This window comes from Pteronotus mesoamericanus, unplaced genomic scaffold (assembly GCF_021234165.1).
Source record: "Pteronotus mesoamericanus isolate MK-2021 breed Mesoamerican mustached bat unplaced genomic scaffold, CSHL_Meso_final contig_221, whole genome shotgun sequence".
NCBI classification, from domain to species: Eukaryota; Metazoa; Chordata; class Mammalia; order Chiroptera; family Mormoopidae; genus Pteronotus; species Pteronotus mesoamericanus.
Window position 1 is genome coordinate 20,509,313 of NW_026555092.1, and position 22,206 is coordinate 20,531,518.

The following is a 22,206-nucleotide window of genomic DNA, read 5'->3' on the forward strand; positions in this document are numbered from 1 at the left end:
TCTCCCAGACAGAAGTGCTGGCAGAGGCCCCTCTCCCCACAGAGTCACAGAGCTGGCAGGTGAGCACCATACCTGAGTCTATCAACCTGGTTCACACCGTTTGCCCCACCCTGGTGATCTCTGAGGCCCCATCCCTTCCAACTTTTGAGTCCATCCAAGCTGTTTCCAGTGGCTTTTCCATATGAATGGCTTGTTTTGGCCCATGTTCAGATTTTGCTATCTTATCTCAAACAAGCAGCATCTGGCTTCAGCAAGCCCTGTACCTCTTGCTAAGCTACCCCAAGCCTGGCACTAGCAGCAGCCAGCCTTTATTCACAGCTTGGCCTCATCTGGGTACCTTCAAGCCCTGAACAAGTAGCAGCCATCTGCAGATCACTTTGTAGCTTATGATGTGTGACTCCAGACAGAACACAGGTGGTGGCTGACCTTGGATGTGCCAACAGCAATCAAGGCTCAACTACAACAGAAGCGTGTAAGGCGTACACAGCCCACACAATAGGCACACCTCAAGTACCCAGCCTGGGTAATAGAGGAGGCTGTGCCACTGAACCCTGAGGACACCTACCATGTTAGGCCACTCTTTCAAGCCCAGGAGATGTAGCAGCTCTACCTAATACATAGAAACAAATACAAAGAGGCAGCCAAATTGGGGAGACAAAGAAACATGGCCCAAATGAAAGACTAGAACAAAACTCCAGAAAAAGAATTAAATAAATGGAGTCAAGCAAGCTGCTAGATGCAGAGTTCCAACCACTTGTTATAAGGATGCTCAGCGAGCTTAGTGAGAACTTCAACAGCATAAAAAAAGGGCATGGGATCCATAAAAAAAAACCAGTCATAAATGAAAGGTATACTAATTAAAAGTAAGAACAATTTACAGGGAATCAATAGTAGAGTGGTTAAGGCCAAGAATTAAATCATGATTTGGATATAAGGAAGCATAAAACACACAACAGAAGAGCAAGAAGAAAAAAAAATCCAAAAAATTGAGGATAGTGTACGGAGTCCCTGGAACAACTTCAAGTGTACCTATAATCGCATCACGTGGGTGCTGGAAGGAGAAGAGAAAGAGCAAGAGATTGGAAACCTGTTTGAAAAAATAATGAAAGAAAACTCCCTAACTTGGTGCAGGAAATAGATATACAAGTAGAGGAAGCGCAGAGAGTCCAAACCTAGGTGAACCCAAAGAGGCCCACTCCAAGACGATCATAATTAAAATGTTAAAGGTTAAAGACATGGAGAAAATCTTAAAAGCAGCAAGAGAAAAGCAGTTAGTAACCTACAAGGGAACTCCCATAAGACTGTCAGCTGAGTTTTCAAAAGGAAGTTGGCAGTCTAGAAGGGATGCATGATAGAACCCAGACTACACGGAGTTAGATTCACATTGAGGATTCTGGCTTGACTCATCCATGTCACCACCTGCTAGGGACATGAATATGCTAATAGCAAGAAGGTCCTTGGAACTTATGTGTGTTAGAATCACCACAACCAAGCATGGCACCCCTCATCACAGAGTTCCCCAAATTGATGCTTCACCTATGACAACCTCCACCCTTGCCTCCTGAGTCCTGAGGGCCTGGAAATATTAGGCTTCTCCTCACCTGAGCCCAGTGGAGGAGTGTCTGAAGGCAAAGGGGTGGTGACCAGCTATATTTTCAAGGGAAAACCTCAGGGAGTCAAAGACCTGAGGGGAAAGGCCTAACTTAAATACATGCAAGGTGCAGGGGTGTGGCGACTTTCCACAGTCCCTGCCCCATTTGACCTTCAGGTTCAGGAATGGGCTACCTCAAGGTTGGGCCACATGGCACTGTTCCTATGAAGAGCATAGATGTGCAGAGAGATCAGGCTGCCTGTGGGCATAGCAGAGGGCAGGTGACCACGTGGGGCTTGGACAGCCAGGCCCACCTCCTCTCAAGGCCAGAATCCCATTGTGTGTGCTTAACTAGACACCAGCCTCTGCCTCAGCACTGTTAGTGACAGAAGGTTCATGACAACCCTCAACACATCAAGTGCTTTTGATCATCTACACACCTATTTCCTGTAGCCCAGCACTGGGCACAGCACCTGACACAGACATTTGTGGAGTGGAACAGAAAAGGACCGAACCCACCCCCACCATAAGGCAGGACATGCAAAGACTATAACACACTTTCTGCTTTCAATGAACTGACTCTCAAGACAAGTTATTTATAACATTATGCTGTCCATACTGACAGCTGCAAGTCATTGCATGCAGGCCATGTGCCACATAGAGTTGAACTTTCTTTATGAAGCTGCCACATAGAGATGTACAGGTTGGCACTGTGAAGCATCATAGTCTATGTGAATTGTATCTTCTGAAGTTGTTCAGGGCACAACTTGCATGGTGATACAGGACAGCCCTGACCATTTATTCCTGGCAGCAAACTTGTCAGGAAGGTCCTCTTCCTCACCTCCCTTTTACAGAAGAGGAAAAAGGGGCTTAGAGGTGGAGGGATTTACTCATGTTATAGAAAAAAGATTGGGCCCACATCAACACAAAGCCTGAGTTCTTACCATGGGTGCAAAGATTCGGCCAAAGACACAGAGAGTGTAAGAGAAGCATCCTCCAAGACTCTGGTTCCAGCCACAAACTCCCAGCTGCCACTAGGAAGTCCAGAGGTCTGAGCAACACCTTATTATGCAGCCCCTAGGTTTTCCCCGCAGTGTTCTTCTTTCATTTGTGGTTTATTGTTTTATCGAATAAGCCTCCTTTAAGTTGCTTCAAGTTCTACACAGAATGAGGTGAAAATAAGTTAAATACTGGGTTGGCCAAAAATTCCATTTCGATTTTTGCATTAAAAAAATGGCACCTTTTTTTCCATTTTCACCAATAGCTTTATGATTTGGCTATTTTGATTATGTCACCTATCTCCTGCGTGATATAATGCGGTTTGTTCTCAATGTCTTGATTTGATCGCTATCAAGTTCATCTGGTCTCCCTAAGCAGGGAGCATTGTCCAGCAAGAAATCTCCAGCACGAAACTTCACAAAGCAGTTTTGTAGGTTCAATCAGTCACAGAACGTTCACCATACACCGCACGAGTCTATCTTTGTGTTTCTGTTCCATTATTACCTCGCTTGAAATAATAAATCATAATATGCCAGAAATGTTGTCGATTTTCTTCCATCCTTAATACTAAAATGGCTACACAAAAATTCACAAGTTTTGTTTTTTTAATGCATGCTGTATGGCGGCTGTCAAAATCCAATCTAACAAAATTGTTTCAAATGAATTTAAAGAAAGCTAAGTACTACTAGAGCCATCTTACAGAAAGAAACAAAAACCTTTGGTCCAACCCTGTATTTCATCTCCCTGCTTCCAGGCATGTTCATGTCTTTACCCAGACCAGAATGAGGGCTCTCTTTCCCTTCGCTCAAGTTGCACATTCCTTACGAAGCCAACTTAAACCCCACCCCTTCTGATTTTCTGATTTCTCTTCCTGCAACATGGTGTCACTTATTCTTCAGTTTTCTCTAGCTTTTCAGTTATGTGAGTTAATCTCCCTAAACGCTGACATGGGCCGCAAACTGAGGAGTCAGGTTCTATCATCAGGGGCAACACACAAAAAAATCGGCCTCCGGTTGACCACCTTGCCTACACTACTCACATCTGAAAAGGCTCTGTTGTGGGAGAATGGGCTCAGGGGTGCATCCACACACCGGAGGTAACAGCAAAGCTGCCACTGTCCTCACCTGGTTTCTCTCAGGTGGCCCTGTGTCATCTGTGATGACACCAGAAAGCACGGGCGCAGCTCTTCCCTGGAGCTGAGCTGGACAGACTGGCCTCACCCGCAGACTCACTCACCACTGGATGGTGTTCCTGTCCCCGAGGACCTGACACACCTCCTCCCGACAGCGATGCTGGTGCTCTGGGTACCGGGCCATGCAGTAGAGAAGCCAGGAGATGCCACTGGTGGTGGTGTCATGGCCTTCAAACATGAACGTGTCCACCTCAGCCCGGAGGTCAGCGTCCGACAGCCTGATGCCACTTTCATCCTGGGTTAGGGTAGGCATAGTGGAGCAAGCCAAGGCATTTGGGGTTGGGACTAAGAAATCCTCGTAACATCAGTTGTAAAATGAAAGTCCAAGGGAGGTAGAGAAAGCTGTGTTTCAGACTGAGGTTAGGACCTTCCCCCAAATTCCTGTCTGATCTCCCATCCTTACCTTGGATACCGCCTACTCCAGGGAGCCTTTCCTGACCCCTCTGGCCAAGTGACCTGGGACATTACCCAGCATGGACTCTTGATGCTGTTCATTTGACACACAGAAAGCCACCTGACATAGGGAGGGATTTTTCAGCATCCACCTCCTGTTTTCCCCGCTAGACTGTAAGCATCTGGAGGGCAGTGCCAGGTCTTTCTCCTCTTTTGAATCCCTAGCACGGGAGCTGACCCGGAGTAGCCTCTGTGAGTTTCTGGAGTGGATGGATGAATGAGTGAGTGAATGGATGAATGAATGAAGTCTCAGATTCTAAAATTCTCGGGCGCTGAGATTCTTCAGAATCTCATCCTCTGGAATTGGTCTTCAGACCTTCTGGCTTGTTACCCAGGATTCCTGCTGCTACATCTCTCCCCACTGCCACAGCCAGCCACACCCAGCACCGTCCCACCTCTGAGTCTGTGCTCATATGCGTCATCGACAAGGAACAGGTCCTATTTGCCGGAGAAAGAAGAGGAAAATGCCTAACTGCCCCGCTGCTGCGCAGTGATCCCTGCCCCTGCAGCATGATCCGAATATCCCTCTGGAACCGGTTCTCAGGAGGGGGATGGCAGCTGTGCACTCACTCGAGCCCCCAAAAGAATGTCCAGAAGATCCAGGTGCCTCTGGTTCTGGATCCTCTCCTGTTCCTTCTTGTCTTGCAGGGCTGCCTTCCGTTCCCGGATGACTTGGTCTAGGCCAGAAGTACAGGGTGTCACTGCCTGGGGACCCATCCTCTGCCCGTACGGGAACAGAATCCAGCAATGGGCAGGATCCCAGAGGGGCTCCGAGGAGCCCATTAGAACCTAGACTTCTTGTGGCTGGACCATGTGGGAGAGGCCCACCTGTGTGGTCGTGGGCCACCTGGCAGGCCCTCAGAAAACGGCGGCCATGTGCAGTCAGCTTGTAGATGAAGTCATTATGGTACTGGAAGGTCTCGATGCGCTCCTGTGTCAGCAGAGTGAGCTCCTTGACTGCCATGTAGTAGTTACTGTCCCTGCACAGCAGATGGAGGAGGGGGAGGCGCGCTCAGGCCCTGACCTGCAGCAGAGCCCCTCGCTGCTTCATTCCAGGAATCCAGCCCCAGCGTCACTGCTTTCTCCCTTCCTCTCCCGGCCAGTACGGCAGAATCTGTCTCCCCACCGAGGGCAAGTTTTGCTCTCTCCAGCAGGGGTTTCCTAGGGCAGGACCCAGTCTCCTCTCAGGCCATGGCCCAGGTGTCCCGCCAAGTCTCCCCTCTGAGCTGGCCTGGGGTGAGACTACGGTCACCCAAAAGTGCCTCTGACCTAAGGCTCAGGCCGCTGTGTCCTTTGCCGAAGATGCACTTCATGAGTGTGTCCAGCGCCATGTGACCCACATCGCCAAAGATGTCAAAACTCTTATTCTCACGAGCCTTTTCTTCCCACTTGTCCTGGAGGCCAGAGAGGGTGAGTGAAGTAGGGGACCACAAGGCAGCTTGTCCAGGCACCCAGGCCCTGGCCTGCCTACTGTCCTGCTGGACTGTGGGGGTGGGGGCAGGCAAAGCATCAGGCTCCAAGGCCAGGACCAGGAGGCAGGCCTTCCACAGCACACACGGACACTTTCTCCCTGTCAGGGCAGCCGTGGGGGGCGGTGGCGAGCGCCCCAGCACAATGTGTGTGTCAGTCAGGCGGGCAACAATGCGGGCGGAGGAGTGTCCTGCAAGGGGAAAGACTACCCTGAATAACCTCTGGGGATTATTGGCACCTGAAATATGGAGCCTGACCTTGGCCCCTGGCATCCCTTTTAAGAATGAGGTGCCGTGCTGTTTTAGGCAGTTGCCGTAGAGAGGGAAGAGCCACTTTTTAAACATGGATGGCTTTCCTCATATTCCCAAATATAGGCGTCCTTCAAATCTACTATAGTAGGAGCCTTACTGAGTCCCACAAAGGCCTGTTGGTTTCTGCGGAGCATCTGGGTATCGGGACCAGACAAGGGCCGGGGACGCCTGGCCAATTGGAACCCCGCACCTAGACAGCACCCGGCAAGCAGAAGGTGTCAGGCACAGCAAGTCTCTGCACCGCTACGCGCAGGAAGGACCTCAGGGCCTCAGGGATTTTTGTCACTTCCCTCTCCCCGGGAAAACTGGACCAGACAGATTGGCCCGCAGCCCCCGCCTCCAAGGGCTTGGCAAGGGGAGCTCACGAGCATGGAGTTCGTGGATTCGGCAAACGCCGTCACATAGGGCTTCAGCACGTCAAAGTGGAAGCCAGGTGTGAGCAGCTTGCGGTGCTGGGACCACTGGGGTCCATGGAGGACCAGCAGGCCTTTCCCTGGGGAAGGGGTGGGAGAGGGAGGGCTAGTCAGTGCACACAATTCTGCCCCAAATGGGGCTAAGCAGGCCTGTCCCACCCGACCCCACCCTAGTCGTCCCAGCTCTCCCTCACACCCCGACCCAGCTCTGCCTTTCATCCACACAGCCTCTGGCGACACCAGCCTTGGGCCCCTGACCATGCCTTTCCTCGAGCCCTAGCCCGGGGCACTACCACCTGTAATATCTCCTAGGACCCAGTCTACAGTCACCTCCTGTTAGAAACTCTTCCTCACATCCTCACATTTCCCTGACCCCTCGTCCTGCCTGTCCTGAGCTGAAGACACATCCCGCAGGAGAAGGCCCTACTTCCCAGGATAACAGACTGAGTGAGGGCAGGACAGGGAAAGATCCCATCACGCAGCACCAAGGGCAGGGAGGGTGACCACTCACCAATCCAAGGCAATAGAAAGTCGTATGTATCAGGGGTCTTAGGATCTGTAAGAGACAGAGAAGATCAGATCAAGCCAGGGTTGGGGGATTCCCCAAAAAAGCTCATTGAGAAATAGGATATGAATCTCAGCTGCCCAGCCTTAGGGTGCTGGCCCAGGACTCCTCCCCGCATGGTCCCCTGAGCCCTTTGCTTTCAGGAGGTCCTCCCCTCTCCAGAGAATGCTCACCCCCTCGGCTGTACACGACTTTGGCATATTCAGGATCGTAGATGTTCAGGAAGCCAAGGAACCGTCCATACCAGAGTGGGTGGGCGTGAGGGAACTCGTGGGCCCAGGAAACAAATTTGTCCAGGCTCCCAGTCTGCTGGACCTGTAATGGTGACAGAAGGCCAGGCCACTCAGGAACCCAACATTACCAGGCACGTCCTGAGTCCCTCAACCTGCCCAGGAAGGCGCTGGGAGCATCCCTCCTTCCTCCTCCACCCCTTCCCAGCCTTTCACTGAGGCCTCACCATCTCTGGGCTCAGTCCCCTTTCCAGCCACAGAGCCACTGCTTCATATCCAAGCCCCTCTCTTATTGCACCTGGGTTGGCTCAACAACCCCCAAATGGCCAACCTGCTGCCTTCTACTGACTGCCACCACCCTCTATCTACACTGCAGCAAGAAAGACTTTTACTTTCAGCATTGCTTTTCATTAGAAAGACACCAGCTTGTTTTGCAAAAGTGAACCACCACGAGTCCATCCTGTTAGTAACTGGACACATTTCTTTGAGGACCTCCTATGCGCAGGACATTGTCTAGAAATCTCAAAAGAATGAGACAATCGTGATCCTGCCCTTTCATTCTATGGGGAAGACGTGACAAGAAACAAACAGTTAAGCAAAATGATTCAAACAATAGTAAGTTCTAAGAAAGACCTAAATGCTGTGCTGCAAGACAGACTAACACGGTGACCGGCTGGGATAAGAGCGATCCACAGGGCCACTGGTCGGAGATGACACTGAAGGTGAAACACGAAGGATGATAAGAGGCTGGTCATGTGAAGAGTAAAGGAAGGGCATTCCAGGTCCAGGGAGCGGAGGTACAGAGGCTCTGGGGTGGGACCCAGTGTGGTGTCTTCCAGGAACTGCCTCAGGGTGGGACAGCAGCTGGACATGAGTCTGGAGAGACCATTCAGAGGGTGGTGTGCGCCCTCTGGGGGTTTTACTAAGCACATCTACTCACCCAGACATGTTCCTGTGAAAATAGAGTCTACAATAAATACCTTTCCACACCTGCCTTTTAAAAAAATTTAACGTATCTCCTCCTACTTTTCGAACTAGTGCATTTAACTGTCCGTCAGTACTTTTTTTTTTTTTAACAATAACATATGATTCCACTATAGGAATGTAACATAATGTATTTATCCATTTTCCCCTATTTTGAGAGACTCTTTCAGACCCTTCAGTGACCAGCCCGTGGGTCTCAGAATAAAGTCTGAGCTTCCTCATATGTGAGGAAGCACAGCTACTCCTCATTAAGCACTTGCTGTGTGCCAGGCACTCTTCTAAGCACCATACATCTTGACCTCATCCAATGGTTACAACAATTCTATTCGGCCCCCTTTTTAAGGCAGAGGAGCCTAAAGTGCAGAGATCTGAGATTCCTTGCCGAGGACCGACGGCATGTCAGGGAAGCCGGATGGGAGACAGGAAAGGTGACTCAATGGCCAGCAACCTTCAGAGCTTGACAGACTTGGCTTGAATACAAATGTCCCCTGTTTTCTGGGTGTGTGAACTTGGGTAAGTTCTTTCAGCTCTCTCAGTCTTACTTTCCTCACCTGTAAAATGAGGCTGATAATACTTAGCTGACAGGATTGCTTCGGCATTAGAGAAATCATGCAGGGCATGTGTGTTATTAGGTGTTGTCATGTGCCATTCAAGGCCCTTCAGTGATGAACTATGCACCTAGAGTTGCATTCTGCACAAGGTGTGCCCTCTGCAAGTAGTTCCCTCCCCTCCAAACCTACCTCTTCCCAACATCTTCCTCCAAGCCCCCTCCCTGCATCTGCTGACAGATCCTACTCCCAAATGCCCCAGCTACACTGAAAAATGTGCCCTGAACATTTGAGTGCCCTAAGATACTTCCACCTGGGGGTAAAGGACTAACCAAACCTTGTCCCCTGTCACATGGAAGCTGACCTTGGCTTACACTCCTCTAACTTTGTTTGTCTGGACACTTGTTACCTGTAAGAAATCAACTGTCTTGCTAGGTGACATGTCTGTTACAAAAATGAAATTTGGTCGGTAAATAACATCTGGCCTGGGAAAAACCACGAGTGAAGCAAGCACTTGATGGAGACACATGCTTTGGGTTCTCCAGAGTGTGAGTGCATGGCCCTTGCAGGAACCCTGGGACAGACAGTGGGAGGCCATGGGGCTTGAGGATTTAAGACATGGTAGACACCACCCCGACATGGGTCTCATTTCCATGCCCCCGGCCAGCCGCGTAGGAGCAGGTGGATTGCTGATGGCTGATGTGGGTGTTGTGAGGAATGCCTGACACACCATTGCTGGCAAGCTGCCTGTATCCTCGGAGATGTCTGATGCTACCTGTGCCCATGGCGGCCTTGTGTGTCTGAATGTCTGAAACTAAGACAGCCTCCTGGAGGGTGGCACCCTGTCTGTGCCTTTGCTTGTTCCATTCCTTGCTCCACGTACACCCTCTAGCTGAGCACTGCCCCTTCCTGGACATAGAGTCTGATTGCCCTGCTCCAGGGACCTCTCTATCCTCCAGCGGCTGAAATCTCCCTCCTGCAGGCCCCTACAGCACTGTTAGCACTTTACCTGCACTCTGCTTAATTGCTTGCATCCATGATCAAACCTCTTAATAATGTTAATATTGGCATTCATTTGAGCATTTAATGTGGTCAGACACTGCACTAATCCTGATATACAAATTTTTTCATTTAATCCTCAGGAAACCTACAAGAAAGACACTATCATACTTCCCACTTCATAGATGAGGTAGCGAAGCTTTGTCACATGTCAGTTAGCAATGGAAGTGGGATTCACACCAGGACCCCAGCTCCACACTGGGCTATAAGTTCCAAGGGCACAGATCACATCTGTGGCTCCTCCAGCTCACTGTGGATCTCAGCACAAGGCCTCAGAAACAGTACATACCTGATAAAGTATATGTGGAACGAATGGACTACGTAGAGAAAATGAAAAAGAAGGAAGACAAGGAAGGAGGGGAGAGAGCACACAAAGCATCTCGTCAATGTAAACTCTGGCCAGAGATTCTCATTTTGATGAGCAAGCAGCCGAAAGTCTTGCTCAATCTGGAGAGTCAGTCTGCCAAACAGCATTGCAGATGTTTCTTGGTTTCTCCCAGGTGGCTCTAAATGCCTGCTCTGGCTAATCCAGATTTGGTGCTTGTTTCTACATTCTATCCCTGTTTTTTAAATATTAGATTTATTTATGTTAGTGAGAGGGGAAGGGAGGGAGAAAGAGAAGGAGAGACACATCAACGTGAGGGAGAAACATCGATTTGTTGCTTCTCTCACACACCTCAACCAAGGACCTTCCCACAACGCAGGCAAGTGCCCTGTTGGAGAACTGAACTGTCGGTCTTCTGTTTTGCAGGATGATGCCCGACCAACTGAGCCGCACCAGTCAGGGCTGCATTCTACCTCTTGACATAGAAAATGGAAGGGGACAGATATGTCAGGTACTACGTGAGTGAATTCATAGATTGCCTCGTGCAGAATGGATAATTACCCCCGTTTTACAGATGAGAAAACTGGGGCTCGGAGATACGATGACTTGCCTATTGCTTGAGGGTTAGTACCGCTCTGACTCAGGGGAGAGCCCTCACAGTCCCTTCTGCACAGTGAAGTCTGTCAGGGCTGCTGAGTTCAGTTGCATAAATTGTGTGCTGCACAGTCCTAGGGTGTGCCCTTCGTGTTAAGGTCTGTGCAAGTGCTGGCCCTGCTTTTCCTTCCTGTAAAGTTCCCTTGCAGGGTCCACACCCACGCAACTAATTCATGTGTCTTCCAGAAAAGAGGCTTGAAGGAGGACACTGAGCACCTGATGATGTCTGACCCAAACCACTTTCCCCAGGGGCCCTGGACACTGGGCCTGCCTACTTTGGTCTCCAGCCACCCATCTTTTGCCCCCTCTGGGGCTCTTCTCCTCCCAGGCCCTCTGCTGAGTCCAGTGCATTCTCCCCATTGATCTTCTCACTCATTGCCCCTGAATTACCTTCCTGAGTTCAACCCGGGAGCCGGGGATGGGAGCGGTTGTCTTTTCACTGCCCTGGTGCACAAAATGTCAGAAAGTGTATCACTACACAAACGGAAAAACATCATTTCCATCAACCAGTAACAGGGACCTTCTGGTGTCCCTGACCCCTTTTGTTCCTCCCTGCTGGTTGGCGTTCCTAGAAGGAACCCTTCATCCCGAGTCTCTCCTATGTTTCCATCTGTTCTCCTGGGTTTCCCTCGCCAACTTACTTTCTCATCACCATGACTGCTCGCCTCCGCTCCATGCTCCCCAAGTCCAGGAAGCCCAGGTGGACGGGGCAGGAGGGGGGTTAAGTTACCGGGAAGCCAGACTCAGAGGATCTCAAGGCTGGAAGGAGCCCTGGGCTGACCTGGTTCATCTCAGCCCCACTCCCTTCCTCCTCAGCCATGACTGTGCCCCTCTGCGACATCCCCACCCGGGACCGGAGACCCTGGCCTCATGCTGACCGCATCCACAGTTTGAACCAGCCCCGGCCGTCCCGTGCCCAGCTTTCTCCTACCTGCCTCTGATCGTCCCAGCAACCTGGGAGGAGTGAGGACAGCTCTCAGCACCTGTCCCACTACTGGAGCTGCAGCCCCATTCAAAGCCCTGGGGTGTCCTCCATCTGGGGTGTCACATGGCTGCCTGGCCAGCTCCTCAAAGTTACACAACTGGTCACCCACCCGTTGCTCTGCCCACAGGCAGCCTGATCTCTCTGCACATCCACGCCCTCCAGAGAAAAGCGCAGTGCGGCCCACCATGCAGTACCCTATCCCGGGGCCGAGAGGCCCGGTGGGCTACTGTGAGAATCACCCCACCCTGGGCCCGGCAGGGTTTGCAGTAAGGCCTGTCCCCTCAGGCCTTTGACCGCCCCGCACTTTTGCCCTCAGTACATGCCCAGACACCAGCATTTCACCGTCATGCCCTTCTCCGCAGGGCCCAGGTAAGGAGCAGCCCAACAACTCCATGCAGACTCAAGGGACAGTCTTTTCTGGGTGGGAGCTGGCATTCCCTCTCCCACCCCAACACACTGGTCAGATTTGTGGGTCCCTCCCAGGGGCCCTAACCTCAGACCAATAATATAACTCAGCACCCATTGTGTGCAAAGTCCTCCCGGCACCCCGTTGTGGCATGGGCAGGACCCTATCGGACAGAAACCTGCTCCGAGGAGACAAATTCTGAGAATTGATGCTTCCGGGCCTCTAGACTGCACCTGAAGACCAAGAACGGAGAACTTAATTCTCATGGACAGTTCCTCCCTGCCCCAGGCCCTTCCTTCCACCACCAGTCCTTCTCCTCCTCTTCTACTCCCATTAGCACTTGGCCTAGGAGTCACTTTCCCGTTCTACTCACCCGAGAATACGTTTATTGGTTTTTAGAAAGAAAGGCAGGGAGAGAGAGAGAGAGAGACATCGATGTGAGAGGAAACATCAGTTGGTAGCTGATCAATCCCTTAAGTGCCCTGACCGGGGATCGAACTGGCAACACCTTTTGGTGTACGGGACAATGCTGCAAGCAACTGAGCCAGGGACGCAGTCACTTTTTAGGACCTGATTATATCCTGAATGAAAAGGCAGGGGTCCTCCGTCCAGCCTCAACTCAATTCCTGAGCTACGCCATGGACATAGGCAAATTCATCTACACATTAGGAAAAATAATCCGTCCCCTCTCCCTCGTATTCCTCAAGCCCAGGCATGAGTCGGACCAGAGCAGAGGTGCCATGTCCTAGGGGAGTGCAGAGCTGTTGAGCCTTCCAGGAAACCCTAGTAGTCCCAGAGAGCACCCGCCCCTCCCGGCCCTTCCTGGTACCACGACCCTTCATGTACTTGTGTTGGAGCCAAGAAGCCAGAGCTAAGCCATGCTCCAGGCCTTCTACGTACTCTCAAAGTGGGTCATGGTGGGGCGCGGAGAGGATTGTATCTGAGGGGAAAAAAACCAGCAAACTCTGACATGAGAGTAGGGGAGCAAGGTCTCAGTCCTAGCAAAGCCAGCTGGATGGAGGCAAGAGGAAGTGAAGGGGCTGTGAGAGAATAGGGATTGAAGGTCTCCCAAATGCCTCTCATACCACCAGTAGGGTCAGATCAGCCTTCCCATGAGCTCTTTCTGTACTTAGCAAAGCCTCTCCCAAACCCCTTCTGGTTCCTCCTCTTATCTTCCCTTGCACTCTCTCCCCTCCACTGATACCCGCCCCCGCTCTCCCACATCCACTGTTTCTTCATTCAGTGATGCCTACTCTGAGCCAGGCTTTGTGCTAGACCCTGAGGGTACAAGGATGAATCAGACCCGATCTCTATCCTCTAGGGGTCATAGGCTAGTGGGGAAGATGCACAAACCGACAGAAAATGACACCCCAGTGAGACAAGTGCTGACATACAGAGCATGAGGCTGATGCAAACTCCTGGTTAGGCACCCCACCAGCCGGGGGCAGGGAAGCCCCTGGTGTCAGCTTTCCCCTCTGGACACTAAGCTTCTTGAGAGCAGGGCCTGGGTGATTCACCCCTCTGATGCGTCCTTTCCGTTCCTGGGTGTCTGCAAGGTGCACATCGGTTACTAAGCCTTCCTGAGAGAGGAGTTGGATGTGGGGGCAAGAAGAAGCCTGGGCAAGCCGCATCTGAAAGCCAAGTTCCTTTTCAGCACCAATGACGGAGGAGAAGCAAGTCACCAGACTGTGAATCACGGAGGTGCTCAGGAGGTAGAAGAAGTAATCATGCCTCTCTCTGAGCCTTAATCTCTAGCATCCACACCTGGACCCCAAAACCTGGCTCAGAGCCCAACACTCATAGAGTTTTGCAATCCAGGCTCTTGCTTCAATACGCTAATCAGGATCGCCCGGGGCTGAGGGCCAAGGAATCAACTTCTCCCAGTTGATTCCATTGCAAGTGTTCCTCGCCCCGTGTGCAGAAACCTCTGGCCTAGGCCCCATGAAGGTAGGGAGCGAAGAGGTGTTCCTGACAATGGGTGTTAAGGTGGTCTGCGCACCCTGAGGTAACAGGAGGCAGCAAGTGACGATCTGAACCCAAGAGGATGCCACATCCCCTGACCCAGCCCATAGGCACGGCCAGGAGAATCCCGCCATTGGGGGCACCTACGGCTTAGATGGCCTGGGAGGTCTTCAGGAGACACTACTCATCTCTGCCTTCCCTTCAGTTTTCCGCGTCAAAATGGAATCCTTTACACTGACAGATAAAGGGGATGCTGGTTAAACTTTAAACGAGACTGCCTAATTTTATCAGACTGTCCTGGGTTTTTGCCCTGATGCTAATACGTTAGCAGAGGCTTTGTCTGAGCCTTGGGCCTCTAAACGATGGGAGGGAGCCTGTGGCCTGCTTGGACTCCAGCATTTAAGTGCCCTGACCCAGGCCCGCTCAGAAGGCAGGATCGAATGGGGCAGATCTGGTGGCAAAGCTGAATGGAAACCATTTCCCGAGACGTCATTTCCCTGCCCTGGGAGGGTCTCCTTCCTTGGCGCCCCGGTGCCTGGGCCATATTTCCTGAAGCAAAAGACGCCTTTGTCTTTATCCACCCCACCCTCCTCATACCCGCCACATACCTCGAGGGCGTGCCCAAAGAGCCAGTGCGTGGGGGGCCCTGGGAAGCTGTCCATGGCCCTGGCCAAAAACTGTCTCCGCATCAGCAGACGAATGACCTTGAGGAAGCCTAAGACCAAGATCAGTCCAGAAGCCCACAGGCCCAGGTGAGAGACGCTCTCAGAGAGTAAGAGAGGCCCCATGGCTGGAGTCCCAGTCACCTAGGCTCCTCCTGCTGCTTTCTGGTCTCCTTATACACCTGGCCAGGTCCTGCCCCCAGCCAAAGAGCAGCAGCTACCCAGAGTGGGTGGAGCTTCATAAGGCACAGTCAGCAGTCCCCGAAGTCAGCAGACAACAGAAGAGACAGCCTGGCCGACCAGTCTCAAAACGGCTGCAGAGGAACCAGGTGGTGGACTTCAACGAAAGCAGACAAGGTGCACCATGCCTTAGTTACTTGGAGGAGCAAACGGAAGGCAATTTTTGTTACAATCGTTGGCATAAAACTGCTTTTTCGTAGAAGCACCTTGTTGTTTCAGGAGGTTTCTACACACTGTGTCTATTAACCCCAGTGAGGAGGTGGTCATAGGTACTCTCCCTACACCCATTTCCAGGTTAAAAAAAACTGAGGCTCAGCTTGCCTGAGCTCTCATCTTTCCCTTGCAATATGGGCCACTGGGAGGCTTGCACTTAGGTGAGGCTCATGACACTTTGAGTCCTTTTCTGAGAGGTGCAGTCAGGGACAAGGTTCTAGCGCCAGAAGGGAGATCCTGGATCAGAGAAGGGCCAGCTTCACCCCAAGGCCACAGGACACACTTGACACTAAAGAACATGGAGTGCGACTTTCAGGAGGATGCGGAGGATCGTCAAACTCAGTGCCGCCTGGATTAATGGAACAAGCCACTTGGGCCCAGAGAGGGGCAGGGAATTGTCCAAAGCTTCACACAAGGCAGGTGTAGCTCTCAATTGCCCAGCCCAAGTTCTGTGAAAGACTAAGGTTGGTCCAGGCCCCAGCCGTGCCTGGGGAAGGGTCTGCTATTTCTACCTCCAGTCCTGGGTGTAACAGTCAGGGTCCCACGGGAAACAAGTCACTGGAGGTGTTTCAGATGAAAAGACATGGATGCAGGGCTCTTTCTAGAAGGAGAGCAGAACTGAGGAGCCAACCAAGGTATGATGTGGTTTCCAGAGACTGGCAGCAGCAGCAAACCCACGGACATCCCTAAGCTGAAGGAAAAAAGGGACAGCGTTCCTGAAGCCTCGTAGGGGCGACTACTGCCAGAGAAATGATGCCGGAGACGGAAGAAGCAGAGAGGAAATGTCCAAGCCCCTTTGTTCTCCGACACTCCAAGCTCCTGGTGGTATCTCCTTTCTGCCAAACCCAACCTCCGGTGAGAGGGCAAGGGAGCCCGGAGGAGTCGGCACATGGGAATCAGCCTCCCAGCAGTGCAAGAAGAGCAACGGCTGGGCCTGGCGTGGGGATGGTCGGGGACCAACCAGAAAACAGGTGGACTCAGAACTCTGATCTCTGAACTCTGATGGCAGGCACTGACTCGGGGAATGGTAAATGCCAACATGGTCTCCAGCTCCTCTGCTAGGGAAACACCCTATCCAGTCTTCCCATAGACAGAGAAGGCAGGGTGGCAGAATAATAAAAGGAATCCCGAGAGAGGTCTGAAATCGCACACGCGTGCTCCATTGCATTAGATCAGAACATTGAGTGCTCCACTTCAAATGCAAGTCATCCAAGGCCCTGGCCGGGTAGCCCAGGTGCTTAGAGCATCATTCGAATACACCGAGGCTGGGGTTTCAATCCACGGTCAGGGCACATAGAAGAAACAACCAATGCATGTATAAATAAGTGGAACAGCACATCAATAGTTCTCTCTCTCTATCTCACAAACAAACAAACAAACAAACAAACAAACAAACAAACAAATAAAAGCAAGCTGGCCTTCCAGGTCAGAGAGTGAGGCTGCAAGAAGGGCTATCAGAAGACTTCCACAGTTTAGGGTGAATTTATTTATCAGTGTGGTCTCAGCCTGATGGTTTAATGGAGTGTTTGGGGGAGCCTGAGGGAGTTCCTACCTGATGAAGGAGCCATGGCTCCCAGCAAGAACCATTTAGGATTCACCTGGGAGGAGACGAGGGCTAGCGAAGAAAATGGTAAGTGGATGTAACTGTCTTGAGATACACATCCCGCCCCAGACAAGTCTCTTAACCTCTGTAAATCTCAGCTGCTAACCTGCAGAACACATTAGGTTGTTCTAATCTGTAGGTTGTAATACTATCTACTTCATAAGGTTGTTTGGAGGATTAAATAAGATGTGTGTAAAGCACCCAGCTTCCATCCACATGGAGTGGTCAGTACAATTAAACTAAATATTCACACAGCTGTTTTTGGGTGAGTAACAATCAATAAAAGGAGAATGTGTGAGATAATTTCTAGCCTGGGTTCTGGAGGTTCTTTGGCTCCCCAAAACTCATCTCACTGAGATACAGTTGCTTCCGAATAATCCCAACTGCCCCTGGCTGGTATTGTACCTAGGCCTAGGTGTGTACTAAGTGGAGGGAGGAGGCTCTGGCTGTGGAATGTGGGTAGGGTAGGGCGGGATCAGGAAGCCCAGGAGCCGACCTTGTCCCTACACAGTAAGGCAAGCCAGACTCTTATCTCCACAGTGGCCCGAGGGCCTTTAGCTGAGGGGCCGGGATCAGGTCTCTGGAGAAACAGTTTGGGGAGTGCAGGGCTTTGATCCATTTCAAATTTCGTGCACGATATGAGGTAGTGATCTCATTTTCCCATTACCACATGGACAGTCATTATTCACAGCACCATTTGTATTTCCTTTATCCATACTGATTTATAAATCTGCTGTTATCATGTATGACATTTCAATATCACTGAAACACAAACAGCAATACTACGTGTTACACATACACCATAGTTTTAAAAACCTGTTTGGAAGCATACTTATTTCAGGTTAGACTGTTATGGAGAGAGGAAGGGAATAGGGATGACCAGGGTAAGATTTTAGCTGTAACTAAAGACTTTCTCATCAACAGCTACTTTAAAGCCAGAATATGTAGGTTAATATCTTCAAAGCCTAATAAAATACAACTTTCAACCTAGATTTGTATACCCTGACAAATGGCCTTTCAAAAATGAAGAGGAAATGAGGACATTTTCAGACAAGGAAAAGTTGAGAGTTTGTCACCATCAGACCCTAACTGACGAAAAGTGTAAAAAATATACTTCAACACTGAGGAAAGTAAATCCGACAAAGAAGGTCCGAGTTGCAATGGTGAGTAGAAAGCGGCAGGCACGTGGGTCAGTGCAATTAAGCATTGACTGTATACAACAGTATTCATAATGTCTTGTGGAATGTTTTTAAAAAGATATAACTAAATTAACTGGTAGTAATAATATGTGGGCAGGAGGAGGACAAGGGAAGAGTGTTCAAAGGTCCCTGAATTTTTCGGGATGGGATAAAGTCTTAATTTTACTTTAACTGTAAACTTTGATATGTAAAGTATACATGTTAAAGTGTTTAGGGAGACACTTAAGAATATAACAAATTTAAACTTGTAGCTGAAAAGTGCGAATAAGTGTTCCATCAATCTAAAAGAAAGCAAGAAGAGAAAAGCATTATAGAAAAAAGTGGGAAAGGCCACTTGTAGTAATAAAGATTAGAAAGACTTAAATAAAATGGAAGAAAGATCGCATGACCCCATCCAGGAGGGTAAGGGAGGACCAACATTGCACGCAGCTGAGAGGGGGGAGAGTGGGGAAGCCCTACAGCTGCATACTGAGGACACTGTTGGTGACAGAGCCCAAGAAGCAATTTGGGTTTCTTAGCTCACCCCCCACCTTGAATAGACTCCAAGAGTCTCCCACAAACATGTCCCTCAGAAGTACAGTTTAAGTAAAAAACAGAGTACTTGTTATGTAAGTGCAGAAAACAAGTTCTCTAGGTGTCCCCACTCCACCCCCAAAACATACCACCCATTCCAGGCAGGGTTCCTGTGAAGATCAAATGCCAAGATTTCATTTGCATATGCACAGAAGGACGGTGTTTCGTGAAGATGACTCGATATTTCATTGGGTTTCTCCTGGGCTGTAGGGCAGGGTGAAGCCAAATGTAGGGACTCATCAAAAAGGCATGGTACCAGACCCAATGGGGGAAAAAATTCTACGATGTGCAGCAAGCACTGCCTGGAGAGAGGGAAGGGACAAGAGAACCGGAACTCACAGTTACAGAGCTCTTACCATGCCGGGCCCATTACACAACCAGCCTGCCCGGCAAGTGCCGCTGAGCTATGAGACCGTGTGCTCCCCATCGCTGGAAGTGACCGAACAGAGCTGGAGTTCCAGTCCGTGGGGTAGAGGAGGAGGGGTTGAATCAACGCCCTCAGAAACTCCTTCCTCTCTAATTCAGGGAACAGGGCTTCATTTCAACAAAAGAGACCCAAGCGTGGCCCAGTCTCCAGGAAGGACAGTCAAGGACGCTGGGGTGGCCTGGCTCAGGTTACAGCAACACCATCCGCGGGTGTGCTCAAGCAATTGGACACTACTTAGGATTAGGACAGCTTCCAAAACCTTGGAGAGCTCACTCAGTACCTTGGCTCCCTGCTCAGCCTCCTGCCCTACCCTGGGAAAGTTTCCGTTTCTGGGGCCAAGCAAACACTGCGGGGCCCTCAGGCCTGTTGTCGGGGAGCTGGGCAGGTTGAGGAAAAGAGACGGGCTCAGAGAAAGGTCCCGTGGATTGAGCAGGGATGGAGGGTGGGCAGTGCCTTGCTAATGTGGGCCAAAGACACGTGAGGGGAACAACTTACAGGCCAGAAGGTGGAACGCTGTGGCTGGAAGAGTGAATGGGAGGTGAGGAATGTACACAGTGAAGGTCAACAGTAAACGCCTGAGGCTGTTTGACTTTTAAGGTGGGGAGACTGAACATTTTTTAATGCCAAAGGGAAGATGCTGGTAGTGAACAAGGCTGAGAATGCAGGACAGAGGTGGATTCAGGTGCCAAGCACGGAGGACATGAGAACTGCAGTGTAGGGTTGGCTGAGCCCAGGGGGAGAAGGGGCAGAAAGGGGGTTGGAATGTTGAGGGGGTTGTGGAGGAGAAGGACACTGCTGGATCCTTCCCAGGCAGGAGGAGACAACCGTGGGCAGAGGGGGAGGCTGCCCTGAGGAGGAGAGTTGAGTAGGAAACGGTGGCCTTCCAGAGAAGGCCGGGAATAGTCGGAAAGGACACGGGGCAGGGCTGGGACCCAGCATACCGGGGGAGCTGACGGAGAGCAGAACTGTCCGGAGCAGAGAGGGCATAGTCAGTGGGGACCGCAGCCTCCTTGGATGGTAAGCTAGGTCCTGTGGCCAGCGCTGGTGGGCAGGCAGGACCTGCTCACCCCAAGCAGAGTGAATCCCTCTCTCCTGAGGGCCCCCACAGGCCTCTCTTGATAACTGCAATTCCTGCAATAATGCCTGGAGCACCAAGTTCTTTAGACATGTTGGTTTTTGTTCCATCCTCACCCTAGCATGTGTTTATTGATTTGAGAGAGAGAGAAGGGGGGAGTGAGAGGGAGAGAGAGGAACATCAATGTGATAAACATCAACTATTGTATACTATGTGCCCCGGATGTTGGGCAGAAACAGGCTTTAAGGCCTGAGAACACTGCCCACTCCCACCTCCCTGCTCCTTCTGCCAAAGAAATCCACGGCAGGATACAATTCAGCCAGCTTGCCCAGGCAGGTCTGGGCTAGGACTGAGCCCAGAGGCCAAGCATTAGGCCGGTGTGGAGGATGGTGAAGGCTGATGTCAAAAGCCAGGCTAAGCGCTTGGCAAAGCCGCGCTCGACCGCTTGTTATCTGCAAAGCAAGAGCAAGCTGGCCACCGGCGACCGCCCGAGCCTGGGAGGGTTGAGAAGGGAGTAGATAACCCCAAGCTTCTGCTGAAGACAACTGCGACCTTTGCAGAAGAAAGTTTTATCATGTAGGTAGCCTGGGAACAGAACAATCTGTGCCCACTGTGTTCCCCTAAGTCTGCAAAACTCCCCTGAGCTTTATCTAACCAACCCCTATAAAATAAACGTGGGGACTGTGGTCATTGTCATTGTCTCTCCATCAGAGGAACAATGTCCCACCTGGCCCTCACTTTTCTCTAAATTGTCTTGTGTTGTGTCTTTGTGTTGTTGTGTCCTTTCTCAGTCTCCCGTCACTCCCACTCAGGGACCACCACTCCGCGTGGGATGTGAGCCTATAGGCCAAGCATTAGGCGGGCTCCCCTCTGAGGTACTAGAGAAGACACAGATCAGAAACATCTGTGGGAAGAAGGCTCACTATCACATGGGGAGGCAGCTACAGAGCCAAGGCCTGAAGGATAATAAGAGATAACCAGACAGAGACGGCGTCTGGAAAGGGTATTTCAGGGGGGAGGGAACAGAAAAGCAAGACCTGGAGGAAGAAGAGTAAAGAGGATATTCACAAGTTGCAAGTTCACAGCAGCTGTAATGAAGGTGCCAGGAGACGGAGGGTTTAGGAGTAAAGGGGAAGGAGGTAGGACGCAGGGACTCAGCGAGACCAGAAGTCTTTCCCATACAAGAAAAAGAATGGTACTGGCCCCTTCAGATGGGGAGAGTGGAATGAGCAAATAACAGGAGAGGGAACAGAGAGAAAACTATCTGAATCATGGCACTGCCTTGTCGAGGAGCCACCCATGGAATTGCATCCCTTACCCTCAGGATGGAAGCCAAACCCTTGGCCACTCAGGCCCCGCACAAGCTGATTCCTTGAAGTCGCTCTGGTGTTCCCTCCCTACCTGCACCCTGCATTCCCTCCACATCTCCCGCTCATCGTCCCCAGCACAGCCTCTGCAGCACCTCTGTGCTGATCTCTCTTCTTGGAATGCTCTTGCCAGCTCCCTTCCTCCAGGGAGTCTTCCGTGGTGCACCCTGCAGTCTGTTTCGCCTACTCTCTGCCCTAGGTCCCCAGTGCTGGCTTCCACAATAGCTCTGGTTACACATTTTTATAATTATGAAACAAGGAGGGGGAAAGTGCTATTTTTAAAAGTTATCTGCACTCTTGGCTTAGGAAAAAGTTAGAATAGTTCTCAGGGAAAGAACATTTTGTTTTTGATTGGAGAAAGACCATAGAAAGTATACTTTGATGAAATTCCATGGATACCACTTAGATGTGAGCTGAGTGGACAAAGGCTCTTTAAATCTCTGTGTAAGATGCTTACTCCCCAGCACTCTGCTACGTCTATGCACCGCTCCCCTTTCCTTCCCCTTCCCCTCGCCTTCCCAATCCATACTCAGGAAGCTAGACCTGCAGCTCTTAGCAATCATGGTAAAATCCTTGATTTTGGGATTCAAAACCCCAGACCTTGAGTTGCAAAAATTTGGGCTTTTGAACTTCAAAAGCCTAAGCGCTCAAGGAGTTGGAGCATAAAATCTATAACATAAAAAATAGCTTTGGAGAAATA

At 50.8% G+C, this 22,206-nt stretch overlaps 1 protein-coding gene across 1 annotated transcript; it reads right to left on the reverse strand.

Moving 5' to 3' along the window:
* Nucleotides 1-3,802: 3,802 nt before the first annotated feature.
* Nucleotides 3,803-14,956, reverse strand: LOC129069127 (cytochrome P450 4B1-like). Its single transcript, XM_054571642.1, has 8 exons — nt 14,756-14,956; nt 7,168-7,309; nt 6,941-6,985; nt 6,382-6,509; nt 5,505-5,629; nt 5,064-5,215; nt 4,806-4,912; nt 3,803-4,017 (listed from the first exon to the last, which is right to left on the reverse strand). Exons 1-8 carry the CDS (start codon nt 14,933-14,935, stop codon nt 3,823-3,825), a joined length of 1,074 nt encoding a protein of 357 aa, XP_054427617.1. The 5' UTR covers nt 14,936-14,956; the 3' UTR covers nt 3,803-3,822.
* Nucleotides 14,957-22,206: the final 7,250 nt, after the last annotated feature.